This window comes from Accipiter gentilis, chromosome 12 (genome assembly GCF_929443795.1).
Source record: "Accipiter gentilis chromosome 12, bAccGen1.1, whole genome shotgun sequence".
Lineage (NCBI taxonomy): Eukaryota > Metazoa > Chordata > Aves > Accipitriformes > Accipitridae > Astur > Astur gentilis.
In genome coordinates, this window is record NC_064891.1 from 11,649,634 (window position 1) to 11,673,563 (window position 23,930).

General features: G+C 36.7%; 1 protein-coding gene across 2 annotated transcripts in view; it reads right to left on the reverse strand.

Annotated features, from left to right (window-relative positions):
- Window positions 1-23,930, reverse strand: part of PRSS12 (serine protease 12) — a 759,839-nt gene that overhangs the window by 717,594 nt on the left and 18,315 nt on the right. For both annotated transcript variants that reach the window (XR_007507776.1, XM_049814962.1), the window contains exons 5-12: window positions 23,579-23,757; window positions 22,789-22,930; window positions 21,631-21,827; window positions 18,406-18,547; window positions 12,083-12,288; window positions 11,338-11,416; window positions 9,147-9,269; window positions 614-894 (exon numbers count right to left, since the gene is read on the reverse strand). Coding sequence is in view for 1 of the 2 variants with exons in the window: in XM_049814962.1 (XP_049670919.1) it covers window positions 614-894; window positions 9,147-9,269; window positions 11,338-11,416; window positions 12,083-12,288; window positions 18,406-18,547; window positions 21,631-21,827; window positions 22,789-22,930; window positions 23,579-23,757 (1,349 nt within the window). In the remaining variant the exon portion in view is untranslated. The remainder of the gene's footprint in view (window positions 1-613; window positions 895-9,146; window positions 9,270-11,337; window positions 11,417-12,082; window positions 12,289-18,405; window positions 18,548-21,630; window positions 21,828-22,788; window positions 22,931-23,578; window positions 23,758-23,930) is intronic.

Here is a 23,930-nt window from a genome sequence, read left to right on the forward strand (position 1 = left end):
CCAGAAGCCTGGATTGCAGGTTGCATTGTGGCTCTCATAGATTTTGGCAAGGTGTTCTCTTATTTAAATCTAACTGCTGATTGAAAATGTTAGTGGTATGAAGAGAGACTAAAAATGTTACTTGAAAATGTACACATAATAGAATTTCTATACATTTTTCTATTGAAGTAGCGTAAATTAAAGAACCTTTCTAAAATATTCATTGTACTTACCTTAAAAACCTTACATATATTAGAGCTGGTAGTTATGTTCTGAGGCAGGGGGTGATAAGCTGCTGTGCAGGGTGTGCCTGGCAACAAATAAGCTTTTCATTCATGCTTGTCAATCTTAATGAGGCCATTTTACTGACTGGTTCTATGATTTTTACTGACTGGTTCTATGATTTAGAATGACATGGTTCATCACCACTTCTCAAACACAAACTAAACTCAGTAAACAAAGTGTTGTCATTCCTGTGTAAGGATTAGGAGAGAAAATATCCCCCTACATAAAAAGAGTAAAATTGTTCCATTTCGAGCCATTTTCTTATTTTAAGTATTTGAGATTTTGTGGGGTTTTTTTAATGGCCTCAGGTAATGAGATCAGTGGGTAGAAATAATTAAAACATTTTTACCTGTGTCACCCCATCCAGTGATGTAACAGTTGGGAGCAGTTTTCTGTGGTCTCTCTCTCCTTAACGGCAAACAAGCAGGCAAGACATGGGTACTGAATCTAGCACACTGTTCCTCTGGCCCCTGGAGCCTCACCAACGCAATGTCGTAGTCGCTGCTGTCAGGCCTGTACTCTTTATGCATCACAATCTGTTGGACTCCAATTTCTTCCTCATACTCTTCTGGTACCAGTGTGTGATAGTCTCCAACTCGCACAGCATAGTTCCGAGTGTTGTTGCCATACCTGATTGAGGTGAAAACAAATAGGGCTGGCTCATGCAAAGTCAGATCCTAAGCATGCAAACAGATTTGATCTGGGTCTTTGTTGCTCATATAAATAATGATACCAAAAATTTGTTTTTAAAGGGCAAAAATGATTTCTCTGATATTTAGATTGACATTCAAGTGTATCCTAAAGAATATCAAAAAACTTTTCCTCAACTTTCAGGTTAGGCTATGTTCCTTTTTGTATATTTTCATAGGCAAGGTTTCTTACGGCAATCTGCCGTGACTGGCACTTATTTCAAAGGTGCAAGCAAGGTGTGCATTATAAACGTATTTAGTAAGGGTAAACAAATTGCCAGTAATTATAGTGAAAACCTGAGTACTAACATCATTGTGATGCTCAAAATAATAAATGAAAACAGTGTTCAAGTTTGCTTTGTAGGTTGCTTGAGAAACTCTAGAGGCTTAGATAACTTGATAAAAACCTCTTACATTAACTAAAGTTATAATAAGGAAAACAAAGCATATGTGCATCACGAGCATCTATTGTCAAAGTGGCAGAAGGCCTGTAAATCCTAGACTTGTTTTGCATCTAATATGACCCCAATTTCTTTCACATCATAGACTAAATGGTAAATACCTTGGAGATGACTACTGTGGCTGAAATAACACTGTGCATGCCTTTGGAGATTTTTGGATTACAGGACACACAGCCCTTCTCAGGAAAATGCAGACAAGGCAGCACTGTTGCGTACATTTATTTATTTTAAAATCTGGCTGAGCTAACCAAAATATTTTTTCCTTTGACTTCTCCCTTTCCCTCATAGCCTTCAACAGGAAATTTGTAATACATGTGCAGAAAATACCCTACAGTGTTCCATCACCACCTAACCTATACTTGTTCTTTTTATATCCTCCAGCAATGTGCTGAGCTCCATAGCTTGCTAAAGCTTTTGCTTGAGGAGCAGCAGACAAAGCAGAAACATTACAGGTTTCTTCTGCACAATATATAGCTGTGCCACTGAGTATTTCTTCTAATTGTGGGTTGCATTCCTGGTTGCCTGCAAAGTTTTCTTCATCACATTCTGCACATCTCCTTTGGGTCTTCTATGAGCAAAATTTCACTTCTAGGCTTGTAAGGAGAGGGAGTTGCAGGCTATGACCAAACATCTGTTCATCTGAAGATGACCTTCTGTATAGGAAAAACTAAGTAACTTGTCTAGCACAAAACTTCTTCCAGGTCCTCCTCTGTAGTAGTCTGTGAAATCCTCTCCAGATACTGTATTTTCCTTCTGGTAGGAAATCAAAATTCTATAGCAGCAGGAAGTGAAGAGATGCAACCGATGCAGACTTTTTAACATTTACAGAGGTGTTAAGAAAGTATTCATCCTGATTTTAGTCTCAGAGGGAGAACTGAGAAAAATTAAATTGTGTATTCTACCAAATACATTACTTATTTCGTCCCTGAAAAAAATAGCTCAAGAGCTTTTTTAATTTGTGGATTATTTTTTTGGTGGATGTTTATCTCAAAGATATTTAAGAAAAAACCCTCTATTTGTATGTGTCACACTACTAATCTTTCTGTTTTGACCGCAAAAGTGCTAGTACTTTATAACTTAGCACTGAATCAATTTTCATTAGGAATTTTCTATTAAGAAATGAGAGCATGAAAAGGAAAAGAACATCAGAAAAGGCAGAAGCATGAATCCTGGCTCTCCAGGGTTTCTGACTCCAGTCCCTTGAAGTTTCTAGAATAGAGGTATTTCTTTGTAAGCTTTTTTAAAAAAAAATACTTGAATCTTTCTTGCACTAGATCTCATGTTCTCATTCTAGATCATCTTGAGTGTTTTTGCCACTTTTAAAAGCCCACTAAGACTTCACAGGTGATTCTTTTCCTGATAAAATAAATGGCAAAATTCCATGGAACTAGGGTTGGCACCTGATATATTGCTTTTATTTTTGTTGCCTTTAAGGAGATTCTTCAGAGTAAGAAAGGCTGTTAGGTCTTAATTAATTTCTGGTGTTACATATATCCATCTGTATTTAGCCATCTGAATTATTACATCAGTGAAATCCTAAATTCTGCATCCCTATAGATTGTCAAATCCTTGTCATCTGCTGCCTGCCAAGAATTTCTGCTCTGACACTGATGAATCCCCTCCTATTTCTGTGCATCTTACATCAGAAAAGGCTAATCTTACCATACTTTGCCAAGACACTTAGTATACTATTATCAGTCTAAATTTCTATTATTGTTACTCTGAGCTATGATGTGGCATCCAGTGAAAGTATAATCTGGGACTGGCTAGAAAACAGTGGGGTTTTTTACAGCAGTGCTGTGATCTGATCTGTGACCTTGGGTGAGGTTTTTGGTTTTGTTTTGTTTTGTTTTTTCTTCTGCCATCTTTCCTTAATACAGCAAGGGTTAAGGCTACACACATCTTCAGTACATTAAAATACTATATAGTACAGGCATTACTTAACACAGCTTTCTTCTAGTATTATTTCTGTGAAAGTGACTTTTTTATGAATGAGTTGTGCATCTTTACAATAAAATGCATCATACATTTCAGTACCAGTTTGTACGGAATAGTTTTTATGTATTTGCTCACTATTGTTTCTGGAAATTTTCAGAAAGTATAATTCAGAGTTTAATTTAGCATGTTTACATACAGACAGACTTGAAAGCAAATTTTCCTGGCCCATGTGCAAAAATTTCCAGTAATGCTTTGGCAAAACCATAGCATTCAAAGTTAGAAACTTTTTTTTATATAAATACACAAACTAGGGGGGGGAAGTATTTTTTTTTATTCCTCTAGTTATGGAAAATATTAGTAGGGAAATGAATCTGATTCCTGTGTTCTGCAAAAAGTTGCATATGCAGTTGAGTATTTATATATATTAAATGGTCATTTTTCTCTTCACACGGAGGCTATATAACCTCATAGGTAGTGTATTTCCTAGAACTGCCGTTTAAAGATTTCTGAATTGGTTGCAGCAAGAGAAACTACCAAATCAAGGGCCAGTGTATTGATCACTTTGGCCATCTTTTTCACGGAATTGCGCACAATGTTGATTGTTTGACAGAAAGTGTGCTACTATGTTATATAAAGCAGTTTGAATACACTGTGAAAACCAAACTGACAGACGCTGGTAGCTCATTTTATTGTGTAAGCTAATTGATGGATTGGTCTGCTGTGAAACTTGTGAAACAGAGGAATAAAATATGTTTTACACACTGACGGTGCAACTCCTATGCCTGTCTCCAAAGTGGACAAGGTCAGTGTAGAGGCAGGTAGCTGAATGGTCAGGGTGTGCAGTATCAAACGGTCTTTCACTTTTACAAAATCTATTTACAGAACAGATGTAATGCTCAGAACATAAAGAGTGTAGTAACACTGCGGTGGGTTATACAGCCAAGTACATACTTCTCTGATGTCTTGCCCAGGCTGAGATTACAAACAGTCTTGGCTGATGCATTAGCCAACTTTGTAGGATCTATTTTCCTCAGAGTAAATTAGAAAAGGAAGCTGATACAGAAAGTACTTTAGTTACTATTGCAGTAAAATGGCTTTATTATTTTCATTTGAATTATTCTAACTTACATTCAAAACTCCCACTAAAGTAAATGGAAGAGTTGGTTTTGTTACTGACATCTCGGATATATTTTTCTGCTCAAATTCCATAACTGCATGATGATGTTCCACTTAAGAATCTAAATGATACAGCAACCGAGCCCAATAAGTTAAGTAAAATTATACTGTTTCCTTTGCCAGTTAAGCAATATTAAACAGTTTAATAATTTTTGCTCCAGCTGTTGTTTATAACTATTGATCTCATTGCCTTTAAAAGCTATCATACATAAGATTCTGTACCCTAGAATATATTGCTAGATATGATCTTCGAATGTTTGGAAGTAGTATTTTAACAATTTTTGGTACACATCTGAGTGTCATATTGGAATACAAATATACAAGGTCATTAGCATTAAATATATATTTGCCTAACATAATCTGCCAAAAACATTTCCAAAAGGTCACTGAAAATACTCTTATAATTTATAGATACACTTTTGGCTCTGTGCAGCAAACCACATATTAGTGCTATGCTGATAGTTTCTGGATTATGAAAGCTTTTTTACCTTCATTAAGTATTTGCTCATCTAAGTTAACCACTGTGTACACTGAAATATAGGTTTTGTATATATAAACAAATACAATCACAGTACTTTGCAGATGTGTATTATCAGTGGTGCAATGGAAATCTGTCTCTCAAGTAGAGAAAGGTAATTTTACATGGTATAAATCTTTCTCCTTTTTTTTGTTGTTTTTTAAATATAACGTGTGCCTCTGCATTTGAGTTTATAGGCCTTTCCACAACATCAACTACAGGATTTACCATATATTCTATCCATTATCTTTAATGTAGTTTGAAGGGGGAAGGGGTTGTTTGTTTTGATTTTTTTTTTTTTTTTTTTTTTTTTTTTTTTTTTGGAAACCTCATGGAAGTCACAGTACTACAGACTCACAAATGTATTAGGTGTTTGTAATTTAGATGAGAAATGAACATACTTCCTTCCTAAACTGATTTAATAATCAAAGGAACTTGGGTTTTAATTGTTTATTTTGATTCGTAAGCCTAAGCATGAAGAAGAGATTTTTATGACTAGTGATAACAAGCACTCTCCTGTCAGCCATATATCAGATAGTATAGTAGAAAACTTGCTGCTTTCATTTAATGTTACATCCTTGATTTTGTCAAAAGGAACAATGTTCCCTGTAATAGATTCCTGTTCCTGTTTTTCTGTGTTATGGATGATGGTAATTTATAGCAGAATAAGGAAGAAAGGACATCCAGGAAAGCTTATCTTAATTAAAAGGACTGGTTTTAAACATTTAATGGAATGAGAAGTGCTGCTTCTCATGCAAATGTGTTAAACTTTAATAGCTACAAGGCTTCTAGCGAGAAGCTTAATGAGGAGTCTTTGCACAGATTTACCATATTTCTGTGCAGATTCACACACATAAGGCTTTCTTAAACTGATTTTTTCATATGTAGGCAATTCTATTTCTTCCCCTGTAGTAGTTGGAATTTGCCAAATGTGGAAATACTGTAATAGAGCATCAGTACGTAAAAAAAGCAAAGTAGTCTAGCTCAGGAGTGCCCAGTCTTCCTCACCTAAAAGTCACCTATGAAATGGCAGAGAATCACCACACACACATCACATTTGAAGAGTGGAGGCAGAGCACTCTGGAAGTGCTTCATGGGTAGGATATGATGTTGCTTTCAGGGTATTACCCTTCTGTTGGATGGCTGGGCTGGGCATGCCTTCAAGCTCTAGTGCAGCCTGGCAATGCTGACCTTAGCACCTCCTGGAAGGTTTATTTCCCAGCCAACTGGAAGATGGATTAGTAGTCAGCCACCATGCTAATATCATCCTGCTGCCAGTCAAGTAATGTACTGACATTGAAGGCACACCTGAATTCATTTCACCATTCATGCTAAATTTGAGAAAACTGAATTTTAATTCTGGTGTCTACTTTGGTTTCTGGTGTCTTACTAGGCATCTGGTTCCACTGTGCCTCAGGGTCCCTCATTCTCAAAACAAAATAACCGGGACCATGTTGAATTATACGTGGGCATTCAGGAATGCCTAAAGAAGCACTTAAATTGAGTTATATTATGAGAACAGTACAATGTTCAAGAACCACAGTACTTCCTAAAATGACATCATGGTCACTATAAATTCCTTTTTTCTTATGCCTCATATTTCTAATTCTCCAAAGTTAATATTTTTTTACGTACAGACCTGCAAATTTCCTATAGCTGTCAGAACCACTCAGGACAAAACTTGCTAATAAGGTGGGTGGGTTATGAAAGGAAAAATAGCTTCAAACAATTTTTGATCTTAAATTACGTGTCTGTGAAATTACAGAAACCAGTAATGCTGCTATAATACTGGCAAACGATTCTATCATCATGCATAAAATTGTATTTAATTTTTATCCATGGTACAGATGAGCCCACTCTTATTACTTAAGCAGTGTTCCAATTTCCAGGATATGAGAAATGGTATACTGGCCTTTCTCTTGTCTGTGTGTGGAAAATATGTGAAGAAGGCACTTGATCTATAGATAGCTCTTGGAAACCTAGCCCCTTAAAATCACTCTGAGATCATTAGGAAGTTCATCCGTCTGTCCAGTGTCAACTTGGAGCTAAAGGTGCCTTCTCTCTTTTACAGTAAACAGTAGTGCATCCACAGGCTGTTGGAGTTGCATGCTTAGATCTAGGTTGCATGGTTTTAAATGCAACATCTGAGGCGAAACAATACTTTGGTCCCTGAGACTACAGGTAACAGGTTTGGGATAGTCTTTTAGCAGACCCCTCAGTGGCTGCACCAATCTGGAAGTATCACAGTGTACATTGCTCCAGCCATGCTGCTGGCCCATCATATGGGTGTTCAGCGAAGTACCCAAAATGGGCGTGCTTTGGCAGCATATTCGGTAACGACTTGGAGCCCCAGCTATGTAAGCAAGACATTGGGAAGAACAGGTAAGATGTTCTGTGGGGAGTGCTTACTGTAAGAATGCGCTGCAACTACAGCAGCGCAGCACAGCAAATCCTAACTTTTTTTTGCCAAACTTTGTGAAAGCTTTCTAATAAGGTGAAGCATTGGGTAAATGAAATCTTCATTTGCACACAGAAAACATAATTGGCTTGCTGTGACCTCCCTCTTTCTTTCCTTACGAGAGGATCTTTGAGGTAAAATAACAGAAAGGACTGCCTTGTTTTCAAGCCTTTAATCAAAGGCTTTCTCAAGAGCTTAAGTTGCATTCTTAGTAATCACTATAGAGGTGATGAACAGCGGAATAAGAAGCCACCGTCTATAAATTTTGATGATAGCAACTGAAGTGCTTTCATAGTTCCACAGAAACAACTGAGACATCAGTTGAAGTAGGCAGAATTTTTATTGGGTTTAACCATTTCTGCTTGAAATATTACTAAGAAAAGTGCTTCATGATTTTCATGAAACATGGAAATGAAAAGATGTGCACCTGGCGCTAAGCAAATGTAACACTTTCCATTTAAGTAAAAGTGTATCTGAATCTTCTTTTTAGTTATTGGTGTGCAAAAAGAAAGGCTCAAAGTCCAAGGTTAGAACATTTGCAGCTGACTTAAGCAAATTCTAGCAAATATCCTCAAAACTGTAATGCTGTTCTTCTATGCTTTTATTCCAGCCCATACTGCAACCTTTTGTAAGGATTCCAATGTAATAATTGCCACTGAAAGCTTAAAATACTAGACTAGCTCCCTTAATGTGCAAGTTGATGCTTTTATACTACATAACTTCATCAGCAGTGAATTCCTGATGTCAAATTACTGAAGAGGGGATATCACAAAAACTGAATAGGGGAATTATCAGTAACAGAATATCTGTTTCTGCAAAAATGGGAGAAGACATTTTTGAAAGCTAGATAATAGCTTAATACTGAGAATTGCAGAAGTTAGACCAAGTAGATCAAATGTGTTTTACAAGGGAGTGTAAGTTGCAAACCAGTTGCTAAACATATGGAAAGGAGCTGAATTTGGCATAGGTCTGTTAGATGCCAGTGTCAGAGAATTATACCAGTATAACCACTTAGACAATTATTTCTTTGTTAAAGGGGATGGGACCTATGTTTAGGTGGCTGCAAAAGACAGTTCTTTACGTACTGTAAGATAACAGAGTAAGGCATTTGCTCCAGCCTATTTGTGAAGAATAAGCAAAACAGCTCAGTCTCACTAGCATCCACTGCACAGATTTTCCTATTAGACTCAGCAGAATACATAATAGTCCTTTACCCTAAAATGGGTTTGGGGGGACTAGTGCACCTAGTCACTGCAGTGTTAGAGTAAAAATGCCTATCGCTGCCAATATCTGTCATTACCAAAAATAATCTAAAATATTACAGTCCTTGTGTCTGATGTTTGCTCAGTTGTCTTCACTATAATCTCAAAGCCAAAAGCTGCAGTTTTGTATTTTTTCATGGAAACGCTGAAGTTGTGAGTATAAATCTTGTGAATGATGACACCCAGAATAATTTAAATGTATTAGGCTTTTTTTGTTTGTTTTTATTTGAAGGGAAAGGAGGTTGGTTGGTAGTTGTTTTTTTTAAACCAAAGGCCAACTCTTTAGACCATTTTTCAGTGGGCTTGAACTGGAATGTTTTTCCTATTCCCAGAACAACAAAATAGTTTGAAAATACATTTCACTACTGAAGGGAGACCTACCTTTTAAAGCAATGTGCAGCAGTGAGGACCCAGCAGCTGCTGATGAGAGTAGCACCACACAAGAGTCTTCCATCACCATGAGAAGATTTCAGTCGGAGTGCAACCTGCCATGGCCAGCTGCCCCTACAGAGGACATAAGACATTGTGTTCAGGGTACAACATGGAAAAGTAAGGTAGCTTGTCAGTTACCTTGAGTGTATATCCTGTTTAGTTTCTTTGACTGACATAGCTTGCAAATCATGTTATTTATTGAGTAACAGTTGAGAATACCTTTATATTCCTGCAGCATTCAGAATTCCATTTAACAATGGTCAGGATTACTTTACGGACTGTTTGGGCATCCAGCACTCTGAGCGCTTCCTCCCACTGTCAAATATTTTAATTTTTCTTTCTCACATTGCATTCATTGTGCCAAAAATACATTCTATGGGTTCCTCGCCAAATACCATCCAAGTCAACAAACCAGAAATTTCCTGTCAACTGGAGAGGGGAAAGAAGGGAATTTCTTGAAAAGCTTAACCCAGCTTCCTTTCCTGTCTGCATTAATATCTTTGCCAGTTCTGAGCTGTTTGAAAAGGGAAACTGGCAAACCAAGAGGTCTAAAGAAACTGTAGAAACCACAAATAATAGACTAGCACCTTTTTTCAGCCTGCGATCATCTGTTTTGTATACTACATCTGGGGTACATATTTGCAGGCCTATGAAGACAGGATGGATTGTTTTTCACCAGTTTAATAGATTAGCAAAACATGGAATCAGAAGGGAGAGGGAGAGAGATGCACCTGTAAGCAACAGCAACATCCAAGAAGAAGCAACAGGTGGGTTTAGGTGTTTTCTGACTACTGTCAACTTGAATAGGTATGCTGGAGTACAAGACCTGCCCAGGATCTAGTCCAGCATTCTATCGCAGAGTTGCCAGTGCCAAATGTTTTAAAGTAAGGTGGAGCAATTTACTTCCCATAAAGCATAAAACAATTTAGATGTTTTTTAGTTTTGGAAGATGGGATTTCATATGTCTGTCCAAAATGGGGTAATTCGGATAATTTTGGATTTCCTGGTATGTATGTGAGTATCCAGTTCCTTTTTTAATGTTGTCAGGTTCTTTGTCTTATTGACTTCTTGTGACAATGAGTCCTTTTCTTGATTTTGAAGCATTTCTAAGTGCACTATTGGATCTCTCTCACCTTTTTGCTTCGTCTAATGTTCCTGTGCTTATTTATTATGAGATCAGGTTTCTTGCTCTGACTTAATCGTGCAATCCATTATTTGTCACCATTTCATTTCATCCAGTGTCCTTTGTACACATATTCTGCAACAATAATTCTCGATCTTTTTCTGTACAATGCATTATTTATTATTCTCATTTGTCTCTTTACTAAGGTAAGTAATCCTACTTTGCTCTGTCTGACTGCATTGGAATGTTTTTCTGGGCTCCCTCTTGTTACTGTTCTTTGAAGCTCCTCCACTTAGGCAGTGTTTGTTTTTAAATGGATTGATTGATGCTGTGCTTGTACTTTGAAATAGGTTGCACAATGACAAGTAATAATACTATAAGTGTATTTTTCACAATCCCTTTTGTAAGATTCTGTGAATATATATTTTTTGTGGTTACTCGAAACTTAAGAAAAAAAAGCCTGTACTTCCTATCGTAGAGTGTAGTAGTAATAGTATTCAGTTAATCCATTTATATTAACTAACTGTAAACATGTCATTAAAAGCTAAGAACAAAGTGTTAAGAAAAAGCCTGGGTTTATAGCTGTGTCATCACTGAGACTTATTTTGTGAAGGAAAATCGGGTTTTAGGCAGTGAATTATACCCAGGCCTTGGTGTAGGTAGCATTTAAAACCTTGTACAATATTGATAGCTCTCTTCATATAGCTCACAACCTGATACCAAGATATCCTTTGAAAAGAAGTAAAAAGGCTATTTTGAAAGTAAAAAATTAAACCCAATCAGGGACTAAACCCTTAAGTATCTACAGATTTTCAACTAATGGTGCAAGTATTTACCAATGAATATTTTTTTAATTTCCTACCAGTTTGCTTTATTTCTGCTTCTACCTCGTGACAAGCCAAAAGAAAAACAAACAACAAACCTACAATAAAATCATGATTTAGGCAAACCATTTATGGCAAATACATGTCTTAGAAGCTTTTTATTCAAAATTACTTGTCTTTACCAAATATTTACCGTAAAGAATTTTTCCCACCAATTATTCGTTTTTGTCGGCGATGCAGTAACCTCAATCCACAAACAGAAGCAAGAGAATCTAAACCAGAAAGGGAGATGTAGACAGCATTAAACTCAAAATGAAAAGTAGCCAATCTTCAATGAGAGTTAACTAAAAAAAAAAACAACCACGAAGGTTGAAGTTCTTCTGTGCTTCATGGTAGTTATTAAAAAACAAATTTTGCTTGGGGAAAATACCCTGAATTCTCTCAGACTTAGAAATTCTTTTTAGCTGAGATCTTTTGACTCTGATCACAGAGCAATTTACACATTTGTGCTCTGCTTCTCAAGTGTAGGATTTTTTTATAGGGTTGTTCCTTACTTCATGTAAGTGGAAGCAGAGCTTGGCATACCACATAGGTCTCAGTCCTCAGCTGAAGATAACCTGTATCTTGAAAAGTTGAAAGTAGCTGTCTAGGTTTTTGCATTTTCATGTCCCTCATACAACTTAAGAAACAAGGCTACTGTAAACTATAGTAGACAAATACCCTGTATCATTTGAATAGTCTTTATGATTTCTTTGCAAGGCTGGCACAGCAATAAGATCACACAGTGCAAGCAGAGATGATTTCCACTGCTTTTGTTTCTATAATTCTTTTGATATAACTTTTTCCTCTGTGAGGTGGGATTGTTTACATCCACCTCTTCCTACCGTGACAGTTCCCCATCCGAACCTGTTGGTCTGCCACTCACAGCAGGGCTTCACCTTTATTGCTGTTCCCGGGGGCCTTCTTGCTTAGGTGGTCACAGATCACCCCCGCATCCTCGCTGTGACGACAGTTGTGCGTCCCAATGTCCTGCTTAATGCAATCTGCCAAGGATCTCTCATTGCCTGTACATTTCACGTTATCCACATGGATTGGGCCTTTGCCCTCCCCAAAATATGCCATTGTTCTTGCTCTAGCTGGACCTCTGGAAACAAAGTATTTTTTTTTATTATTAAACATTTTGAGGCATTATTCTACATTTTACTAAACTGAAATATTTCAGAGAGAGTAGTGAAAGAAATTGAGGTTTTATTCCAAGTCTTGTCACTGATTCACTTGATGACAACTTTTCTTCTCATTGCCTCTTCTACTTACTCAGGTAAGTAGAAAAAAAGTGTAACAAAATTGCTACAGTTCTTTAATGTTTCAAAAGTGCTTTTATATCTAGTTAGAAGGCAACTTATTTTACTTCGTAAGGGCATTACAAATATCTATAAAGCAAAATATGTGAAAGCTGCTTTTTCATAATCTCTTTAATCCTTATAGAAAATCAGCATCTGTGAATGCTAAAAATAATTTGTTCTGGTCTGATTCCCTCAGATAGATGGGCCAGTTAAATACAGTATACTTGCAGTATAGTAGAAACTATGATTTACAGATCTATGAGTTGTTAATAGTTACTAACATATTTCCTTATCATGCCATTTTTGAAGCGCACCCCACAGTTGAGTTCTAAAACTGTAATGTAATTGGAGAAAGACTGAACCCAGTTGAGTCTCAGCACCCACCTTTTCCTGGGAGGAACCCCGTATTTAGTGCTTGTGTAGCATTTTTGTACATAGGCCTCAAGGCGCTTTACAAAGAAGGTCAGTATGATAATCCTATGCTTGTATAAGGATAAGTATCAACCCTAAGTATTTAAATGTCAGACTTAGGACATTTTACTGGTTTTGAAGTCCTGGTCCTTATAGCTTGTATGTAGTGCCATACAGCTTCAGCAATGACCACAGTGTCGGTTGTGCGAATGACCTCTTTTGAATGATGAACTTTATTCTCAAATGAGGGAGTAGATGAACAAATACAATAAAAACCCAACATGAATTGTGCATGTTAGCATCTCATTTGGTAATTTTTGTGATAGATTATTACTTTTAATTACTTAGGATAATGCTTCTTAATATATGAATACATGTTCTGTTGTGTACAGTTTAAGAGTCAGAAAGAATTACTAGTGGGAGACCACCCAACCAGCTATACGGAGAAGTGGGGCAGGAAGCCGCAGCTGCCTCTAGGTGTGTCTGAACTACAAGTTTACGTATCAGTTAAGAGCAATTTACTGATATTTTATTGTGATAAGAGTGTATGGAATTCTAGATAACTAAAATGTTGCTCTATATCATAGTTTTAAAGGATGTGTTATAATTGCATATTGTAAAGGACAGCACTTCTATGTATACAAAAGGGAAACTGCATGTACAGTGAAATGCTGGCGTAGAGAAAGAGAGTTTAACAATGAAAATGTATTAGGCAAGAAAGTATTTCTCTCCCTTTACACATCTTTTTATACCTCATTTAATACCTGCAGTGTTGGGGAAGATAGGTGAGAATGGCATAAAGAGTTTATGTCCCTTTATCAGCTAGGGATTCTCTGTTGGGGAGGAGTTTTAATTAATTGCACCATTTTCAAAGCTTCATCATGCTAGAAGTGGGGCTGGATCAAACTGAAAGAATCCAGTTGTCAGTTGCCCATATCCATATAACTGAAACATGAAAGTAATACATATAAACTTCCTCCTTTTTTCAAACTTGCCTGTTTGGATTTCTTTACCACGTATTGAAGGGTAGGCGGGCAGGTCTTCTAGGTAGGGAATGTTGGTTAGAACATATGAATTGTAAAAAGCCAGGAAAGAGAAGCATGTAAAATATCTGACAGAGATGACACCACAAGGTCAACTGTCCTTATACATTTTTAATTTCCATGGCTAGCATGTATTTACCAGATAATCCAAAGCCTTAACTGACTTTGGAACCAGTATAGGACAATCTTTGCCTAATGAGTTTAGTATGATTTAACTTGTCAGTCACAGGCAATGTGTCTCTTCTTGATCCAAATATTTTTCTTTTGCGAATGATACTCTGATTACAGATAACGACAAAAAAATGTCCAACTCTCCAATACCTGTGGGCAGTTGATGTGTCCATATATGCTATTATAAAATAGTGAGACAGTACAGGCACTCATTGCAAATTGTTACCTGGTTTTCATATCTCTATGTCAAAAAGCAAAGTTTCTGCTTTAGGGCATTACTCTAAAGTTCCTCAGGATATTGAAAACTACTTTGTTGTGAATCACCACAGTATTCTTAGCCTTTCCCAGAGAAGTATTTATTGCAGTTTAGTATAGAATTATCTCTGCAGACTCTTACTGGCTACTTAACAAGGGCACTGCCTCTACTGGTTTACCAGATAAACCTCAAAGAATACTCTCACATCTATGAGGTCACATATGTAAATATTTTAGGTGAAAGAGGTGTAGAGAGACAAAGATGAAGGTGGGAACTTAGTGCATATGGATTGCAATCACGCATCAACATGACCTAGGACTTGGACTGCAGAGACTCTTCATACCTTTATATGAAAGCTATCTATCTCTTACTGTGCATCAGTAATCTCTCAGTTTGCTGATAATTGCTATGAAAGGTTTTTCCATTACCCACTCTTTAACAACAACAACAACAAAACCCCAAACCCAGATGTTTAAATAGAACATCTACCAGGAAACAAATAAAAAAATCATTATGTTCTAGAGCAAGGAGTGCAGCTTAATAGACAAAATTATTTCATATAATTGGGAGATCTCTAAATGTAGAAGTGTTAAGTCTTATGTGTTTGTTACCTGCTGGAATGTGCTCTTACAACTGGTTTTAGTTCACCCTTAACAAACGTGTGTCCCTTAATTGCTGCTTTCTAAGCCAGCTATTTACGCACAGATGACCATCAGAGAAACAACCTTTTTGCTTGCTCAGATCTGTCCCTAGAGAAAAGGGCAGCTTCAAGTCTTATCCCCTAGCTGTTCTCAGACACAAGGCCAGACACAATAACATGCTGAGCTCTTCAGATGCAGTATTACCATTATTCATAATACTGTTAATCAGGAAATCCAGTTGATTAGTATAGATGGCCTAGAACTTTTTTTTTTTTCCTGTAGTAGATCATTTTTGGGGCACTAATGGCAGGATATGTGTTCATTATTTGGGGGGGAGGGAGGGTGCCTGTGCATTCTTAACAAGCCTGTTCTAAATGAACGAGGTCCAATCTTACCGGGCCACTTAATTCACTAAAGTACAAGAGCTTCTAAAACCGTCTTTTGCTCTTTAGTCATTCTAACAAAATACTTTTGTATGTTAAACCCAATCACATAGTAGGTAGTACTTCAGAAAAGATGTGTGTTCTTTTAGTGTTTATCTTGCCATAAGTATACTTTGATTAGGGTGCTATTAATTATTTTTATGTTTTCATGACTGGTTTTAGCCAATTAGTAGGGCTGTTTTCTAATGTTCTTTATATTATGTTTTTCTAACGTTAATCATGGATTTCACAAACTGGTTTAATGAGACATCTTTAAAACTAGTATTGCTTTGAACCTAGTGATTTTGGCAACTCAGGGATTTTCTTATTTCAGTCTCAGAATGAACCCTAATAAATGGCTGAGAATGTTCCAAAGCAGGATTTTGTAAAATAAATGTACTGGCAAGCATTGACAATATGAATAATATATGCAGGAAAAACTCAGTCCATTTTGTCAGTGTTTACCCTTTGCTTACACAAGTCTTCCTTTTTAAGGCAGTCTCTTCTCCCACTTGTAATAATAAATGTGTGAATTTTTTTTTCCTAAGGAATGTAATTCCTCAGGAGGACAGACTTGAGAATCAAACATAGCATTGTAAAGGGAGTTGAATGATAGTGTTTAGTTTTGTGATCAGTCTTAATGAAAACTGATGTCAACTTCAGTATTAGGTGCTTTTTTAATTCCTCCCAGGAAAAGGTCATGATGTGTTTATTTCTAAAGAAACAACATTCATCAACCCTTAAGCTCAGGTGCATAAACCTAGAAGCCCCAGCCTTGCTTTGAAACAGTCAAGTCACCAAACTTCAGCAAAAAGATCTGTGCATGAACTCCTAGGCCCAGAAGCAATTCCAACTCATCAGTGCATGTAATGGCATAGTCAGTTTTGTGGAATGCAACTGTCTAGACATAGGGTCACCAAGATCCAGCATTTCTGACAAGCTCTCCCAATTTTTGGAACCTAATTTTAGATTTCTAAAATGTGTCTATTCCTAGTCCTTGAGGAAACATGTGCTCTGTGATCTTAAGCCCCCATTCTGACATGACACAAATTGAGAATCCAGCCAACTGTCTGTCCTTGCAGAGATTTAAAAACAGAAGATGGGGATAAGTGGTTGAGTTCGATCATCTGAGGGAGAGATATAAAAGGCCAGAGAGGCTGACGATGAAGCTGACTAAATGAATGCATGATTGAGTGCGAGATAATACAAGTCAAGTTTTGTAGTTTTGAAGCCATAGCCTACTGCTACCTGTAAATAGACTTTACGAAACAAATACCAGACAATTTTTAAAAGGCATATATTATTTGTTCAGACATAGTTTGATGATACTTGGTTGCACAAACTTTACGTTGTTAGATACAGCAAACATATTAACATGATTTGTATTTCTTAAGCTGAAATTTCTTTACAGATACATTCAGAGAAGACATTTTACTAGTTTCCTGTTGTATTTCACTAGTGTTCTGCATATCATATTAGTTCTGCTATTTATATGTCTGCCCTATAGTTGTTACATCTTTACTGCTCCTAGGTATCCAGAAAAAAATTGCTTGAGTGGTGTAAGCCTGCTTAAGCGACTTAGTTCAAAACTGACACATATACATTGTGGTAGTTTTAATTAGAGGGTGTTTTTGTCCTGTCAGGTCTATTCCTATATTAAATGAAGCTTATTTAAATTACTGTCATGCAGGCCAAAGCCATAATCCTCTGTTATAACAGTTTTATCAAATCTCCAAGCTACATCAAGTCAAGCCAGATCAGTAAATGAAGGAGAAAAAAACGTGAAACTGGGAATTCAATAGCTGGTGTGTCTACATCTGAATCTGCAGAAATCACATCCATGCCTTGTGACAGTGGACACTGACCTGTTGCTATATTTCATTATAAAATTTAACAGTTATGTTAGAATCTATAACAATTTCAAAGTCATCATTAAGGTTCACAAAAGGTAAATATTAACAATATGCAAAATTATACCTTTCAATGAAAACGGATCAAGAACTCTTTAAAACTATACAACCATTACCCCTGAAATTTTAGCTAAGTTCCAGACAATTTCAGTAAACTATGGTAAACTAAGTCTAGGTTCTGAACATTTGTATTTTCTTTGCTAGTGTGATGAAAAAGGCATTTTAAATTCCCCGAGGTTTTTCTGTGTATACTGTTACATCAAATCACTAAAGCACTAGCATTTAGGTACCTTAAGTTTTTCTGTGTTGACTACAGATGACAATATAAAAATCGTTACATGAATGAAAATCATCACTAAAGTATGGTGGAACACAGGGCTCTCACAAAATCAGAAACAAAACAGAGAATCTACATAGTTCACAGAATATGTAATCATCTGTGGTATTCTACGTGTTAATAGTAGTTTCCCTCATTTTTTCCAAACTAGAAGTTTCACTCTGGCTTTTAAAAAAGTTTAGAAATCTGAAAACAGACAATGAAAGAAGTAAATTAAGAACAGTTCGAGTGGCAAAGAGCACAGAGCAGGTACACTAAATCAAATTCTCTTCTCAGTTACACTAGTGCAACTAAGTGTAAATAAATAAGTAAATAAATGCTGTAATATGTTTATATCATATAGACATCTAGCACCATAAGTGACAAATAAAATATAGTATTTAGTCAATAGCTTAGTAATTTGGAATATTTAACTTCTAAAAAAAATTTTAATAACTAGCATTAACTTGCATTTCAGTTGCCAGTCAGACTGTTATATACCTTTGAATATTAAAATTCCTTTTCCCAATTATGCTAGTTAATGAATAGTCATTTTGAAGACATAGCCTTACTACTTCTCAAATGAATAGTATAAATACACTTTTCTCAAAGAATGCCAAACAGACAAGTTTTAAAAGGCATGTATTATGTTATCGGACATAAGTTGGTAATACTCAGTTGCAGAAAATTAACATTTTTAGATACAGCAAACAGATAACTTGAGAAACATCTTAATGAGTTTTCTTACTTGTAGCCAAGCTGTCGACAGACTACAGCTGCATCCTTATCAGACCATCCATCATCACAAATTGTGCCCCACTGGCCATTGATAAAAATCTCTACACGTCCTTCCTTCTTATTTTCACCATCCATCAGCCTGATGGGAGGACCTGGGAATAAATTACTGCTGTCAACTCACAACAACAGAAGCAAGAACTAGTACTTTAAGTCATTTTCATTGTGTTCAGTATATAGGGTCAACTGATGTTCATGTTTAACAAGCCTAATGTCAGTTGTTAAAGTAGTCATATTTATCCTGGCTGGCAAAAGGAAGTGGTTTGTTCAAATTACAAGACAAATATGAAATACTACTGTATTTTGAACTTCAGAGTTCATCTGGTTCCTTCATTTCATAAAAATGTGATATAGCTCAGAATTTTACCACAGTGGGCACAGAACAATTCTCCCTATAAAGGCAGAAAACACCTGAGATATCTTTGATATGATACCCATACAAGCTGGACATGTTTTCCTTGCAGAAACTTTATGGGTGAATTTAATTATATCTCAGTTCATTCTCAAACTGGTCGCTACCACTCCTCTTAAGCACTATCTCAGCAAAAAAGTACAGCATTGTGTTGAACTTCAGTTACTCCTTATGATTATGCATGCTGTTCTGTAGCGTATTTTGTCTGATAGCATAATGTTCTACAGCATGTTATTCTAGACTAATGCGTGATTATTTTTCTAGCAATTTAAATTGATTGCTTATTCAGATATGTTCATAATAAAAAATCTCACTTATGTGGATTAGTCAGACTTAATTAATCATGGTTCGTTCAGTGCTTGGCCTGTAGTTAAAATTTGATTCTCGCTTATGTTAAAACTCCTTTATAGCATGCAAGTAGCCTTGAAACAGTTACGAATTCCTCTGAGGCCTCTTTATAATGTTTAAGTGAGAATCACTTTCTAAATCTTTTAGTATGTCATACTTTAGAATTCTTCATACACTAATGAGAGTTTCTGTTTAGAATAATTGGAAAGACTGTTCCTCATTCTTCTGACCTGTTCCTAATCTTTTCTAAATCTGTAGGGGTAAGAAATTACTTAATCATGCTCTTAAATAAAGTAGTATTTGGGGACATTTGCATTTGATACTTAATTCAGATTAATTTAGGGTATGAATAACTTTCATATACCAAACCTTACTCTGGATCAGAGCTAGTTAAATCTGGCCTAATTCATTACTTAAAAGAGGAAAGATCTGAAAACAAAATTAAAGTCTGTTTGCTTCGAATACCATTCAAAGCATATTATTTATACTGGTGTTCATAATGTCTGGACAGTTACATGAATTAACTTCACCAACTTTCTGTTTAACTACATTGTCATGATCTTACATACTAAATGAATGTTGTAGTTGTTGTAGTGTATTCTATCTCATTTTTAGTGTTCCTTAATGTCTGTATTTCCGCAAGTCATATCGTCTACTAATTTCTCATATTTTTCCACTGAATTCATCCTTACAGGGAGAAAAAAGGCTTTTTCAAATGCTGGGAAGTAAATGGTAACAATAGAGTCTTTGTCCAGTTTCCAATCAGAAATCCTGTAGGAAATGTCAGATATGCTGTCTTCATTTTCTTGTTGAAATTATGTGTTATTCTGGAAGAATGTGATTTAGGTGAAGATTATATTACCTGGCTAGAGGCATGAGATATTAACGACACAGTATAGTTATTTTATTGTTACCTCATTTTCTTGTGTTACAGAAAAAAAATACACATTTATGAGCACAAAATTAATATAACTTTCTGCTAATGGGGGATGTGAGAATGTTACCATATGGATGCATTTAACTGAACCAGACCTCCTTCAGCTAAGATTATATTTTATAGGAATTTGAGCAAAGCAGCACAGATGGTTTGCATCTGTAAAGACAGCAGTCATGATTTGAATTCCTGTTATTTTTGGTCTGAGAAAATTCTTTCTACCAAATATGATTTGACATCATCTACACATAATTGCACTGCAACATAAAACATTCATTGGACTGTGAGAGGTCAAAAGGCTATAAAGGAAAAGACTATGAGGGAGAGACTAGAAAAGTACATGTGGAAGTGATGATTGTTGTTATAACAGGTAGCAATGTCGTGCTGTATTCAATGTCTTAGTTTGCAGGTTAGGCCTTCAGTCTATAATGTCCAGAGAACTTCAGGCATCCAGGCATACAAATCCATTACATTTCAGTAGAAGCTGTGAATCTAACTCCACTAGTTTTAATTCTAATTTCAAAATTGACTAAAATATACTTGGGTAAACTAAAGAATACCAGCAACAATTTTGTAAAAGGCTACCTACTGACAAGCTACAAACTTTGTAGGTAGCAAATTCTAAAAATAAAGCTGTTCTTGAGAATTGCTGAGCAACCCATTGTTCCCCTGTAACTTTTACTGTGCATATCTGATAGCCAGAATTCTTGTTTAATTATCTACATGTGGATTTAGGACTCTTTGGCATTTGTTTGTGTACATTTTGTTCTACAGTGCCACTGTGTAATTAGTATTTTTCTCTCACTTCTTTTCTTGTTTGTCTTTTCATTCTTTTTTCATACAAGTTTGTAGGCTTTTTGATGTTGGAACTGGCTCTTTGATCTGTGTTTGTAGTATTTTCTGTCCTGGTCAGCAAGGGGGTCCCATTCACCCAGGCACAATGTAAATGATAGACAACAGTAATAAAGAAATGATTTCATGCTTCTCACCCTTCCTTCTTGCTATCTCTGAACTTCCCCTCTTTCTCCATATCTTTTTTTGGATTATCTGAATGTAGGGCCATAGGAGGATATACTACTGATTTGTATTTCTCAGTGCTTGGGTACATCTCCAACATTTGATAGCATGAGACAGTTACTTAGAACATGGAGAGTGCCGAATGAAATGCAGCATACCGTTAGGAAGTGCTGAATAGGTCTAAAATCTGGTGAAGATTGAGAGAACAGGATCTCTGGAATCTGACTTTGTTACTTTACAGATTTGTGTTGATCTTTAATGTTCTGACTGTTTATGTTCCTTTAAACAAAGCTTGATTACTTCCTATGATTTTCAGGAGAAAAGTTAGCTTTTTTCCCTTCCTGTTACTTCTTTGCACGTGTCTTCCAAATACTAAGATTTTGAGCGTCCTTAAGTATACTATACTTTGCTCAGATCTGCACCCACCGCAATGCTCGTACTGTGACTTTACCAAAGAGATGACTTACCAAGTGAGAGTTTATGGCTGTCATTGTCTGGATGGCAAATGAGTCTGACATCCTCCTGATGGTTGCAGTCATGCTTTCCCCACTCTCTCCTTGAGCACTGCAGAAGGTTTGTCTCCTTCCCCGAGCAGCTGACATCATCCAACCAGATGGGTCCAGAGCTTCCTTCTGAGTAGCTCTCAGGTGCACTTTTTCCATACCTGCATAACACATATGTATACATAACGTTTTGGTCCACAGTGATCAGAGGGCATGTGATACTTAAGCACTAGAGAGGAAACAAATTATACCTGAAGAAATAAAGGTTTCTCAAGTAGTAACAGTAAACAGTGTTCACCATGACAGAGCAGGTTCAGTTAGCATTAAATTAAATGAGAGGACCATATGATGCTGCTTTGGTGATGTTTTTCTAAAGAATTACTGTTACATTAATACAAACTTGAGAATCTAATACCTTTGATTAAGGCCTCCCTTCAACCAAGCATGTGGCTGTCTCACTGACTTTGAGAGTTAAAAGCATGTTCTTAGTACATGAGGAAAAATGAGACAAAATTCTTTTTTGATGTGAGCTGTTATAATCTGAAGGCAAGACAACAGTCGCCTCGTGAGAGTGTATCTTTGTAGCCACAGTCAGTAGGAAAAGTAGTGAAGAGTGAATGCATGAAACTCTCATGGGATTTTTTCTAAAATATGCTTTTCAATACATAACAGTGTTCCAGGGCCAGACTGTGGTTTTTTTCTGAGCTAGATCCAGAAGAACTTATACCTGGAAAATGTCTGTGATTTTTAATGACTGTTCAACAAGCAAAGATTTTGAAGAATCAAACTTCTATAGGCAAAACAGAATACAACAAATCAGTTTTTCTCTCTAGCGTATGCATTGATCTCAGTTAGCCAAAAAGATGATTGGAAGGAACCTGGTGAATAAAGGCTGCTGAATCACAACCTCAGCTGAAGCTTTTTCTTCTACCTAAACTGAGGTCATAAATTTCTCTTCGAGACTGAGGGAAGCAGGCTTTAATGGATTTTAACTCTGTAGTTTCTATGAAGCACTCAGCTGATACTAAAAAAATCAGATGCTTGAATAATGTAGGGTTCATGTAAATGTTTGTCATCATTGTCAAGTCAAAGAGTCAGGTATCTAATACCAAGTAATCTTACTTAAATCCCAGCTGCCGGCAAACCACCTGTGTATTCAGCTCTGTCCACCCATCATCGCAGATTGTGCCCCACTGCCCAGTATAATAGACCTCCAGGCGTCCCTCATGACTGCCTTTCCCACTTGTTAGTCTTAATGCACCATCTGTGTCATTAACAAGTAAGGAAAAACAAAAACAAGAATCAGTTTTTCTTAGGTCCAATTATTGTTCTAAAACAAAATTAATAACATTGCATTTACAGCATCGGATCAGAATATTAGACTACTAAATCTAGTGCTGCTCACTAGGTGTTATTTAATGAGAAGATGAAAGAAATGCCATAGTGCACCCAGTCAGCTGTGAAGCATTGCATAATTCAGTTGCTTAAGTGCAAGAGAAATAGCACAAGATACTGATCCCCAAAGCCCTTATTACATGCCAAGTCCGTGGGAGTGGGCTCTGATTACGTGATTTCACTGTATATACACCGTATTTTATTCTTTGTCTGTTTGGTTATTTCCCATTGCTTTTATGCTGAAATGCTTACTGCCACTGCTACATGCAATACACAGTTAAGGCATGCCCCACGTAGTAAATTGGCAGTTAGCATGTTACTGAGGAACCAAGGCTTTGTGTTCAATAATGAGATTTTCTGTACCTGTAAAATTTCCATAGATGGTTCATTTTGATACTGCCAGAACACTTTATTACTGTGGGGTTTTGTGCATCTGTAAACTTTAAAGATTCTTTCTCCAGAGTTGTGAACTCTGCATTTGTCACTTTTCCTGTGTGATTATTGGTAATTGAAGTACCTGTGAGAGGTGTGCAGGAAACACCAGCATCTTCTTTGTGGCCGCAGTTGTGTTCTCGCCAGGAGCTTTTTGGACACTGTTCTATCGACAGTTCATTTCCCGTGCACTGCACTTCATCCAGCAGCACGGGGCCTGAGCCTTCCCCAAAGTAAGCCTGGCTCCACGCCTTGGCAACACCCCTGTGGAAATGTAACAGACACCCAGTCAAGAACAAGCAAGCCAAAGAGTCTGGGGCTCAGCGCAAAGAGCTAAAATGGTGCATAGCCAGCTTCTAGAATAGCCGATGGGACTGCCTAAATAGCCACTGCACTGGGAACTGACTGTGCTGTGTGCATTGTGTCATGTAATGTGA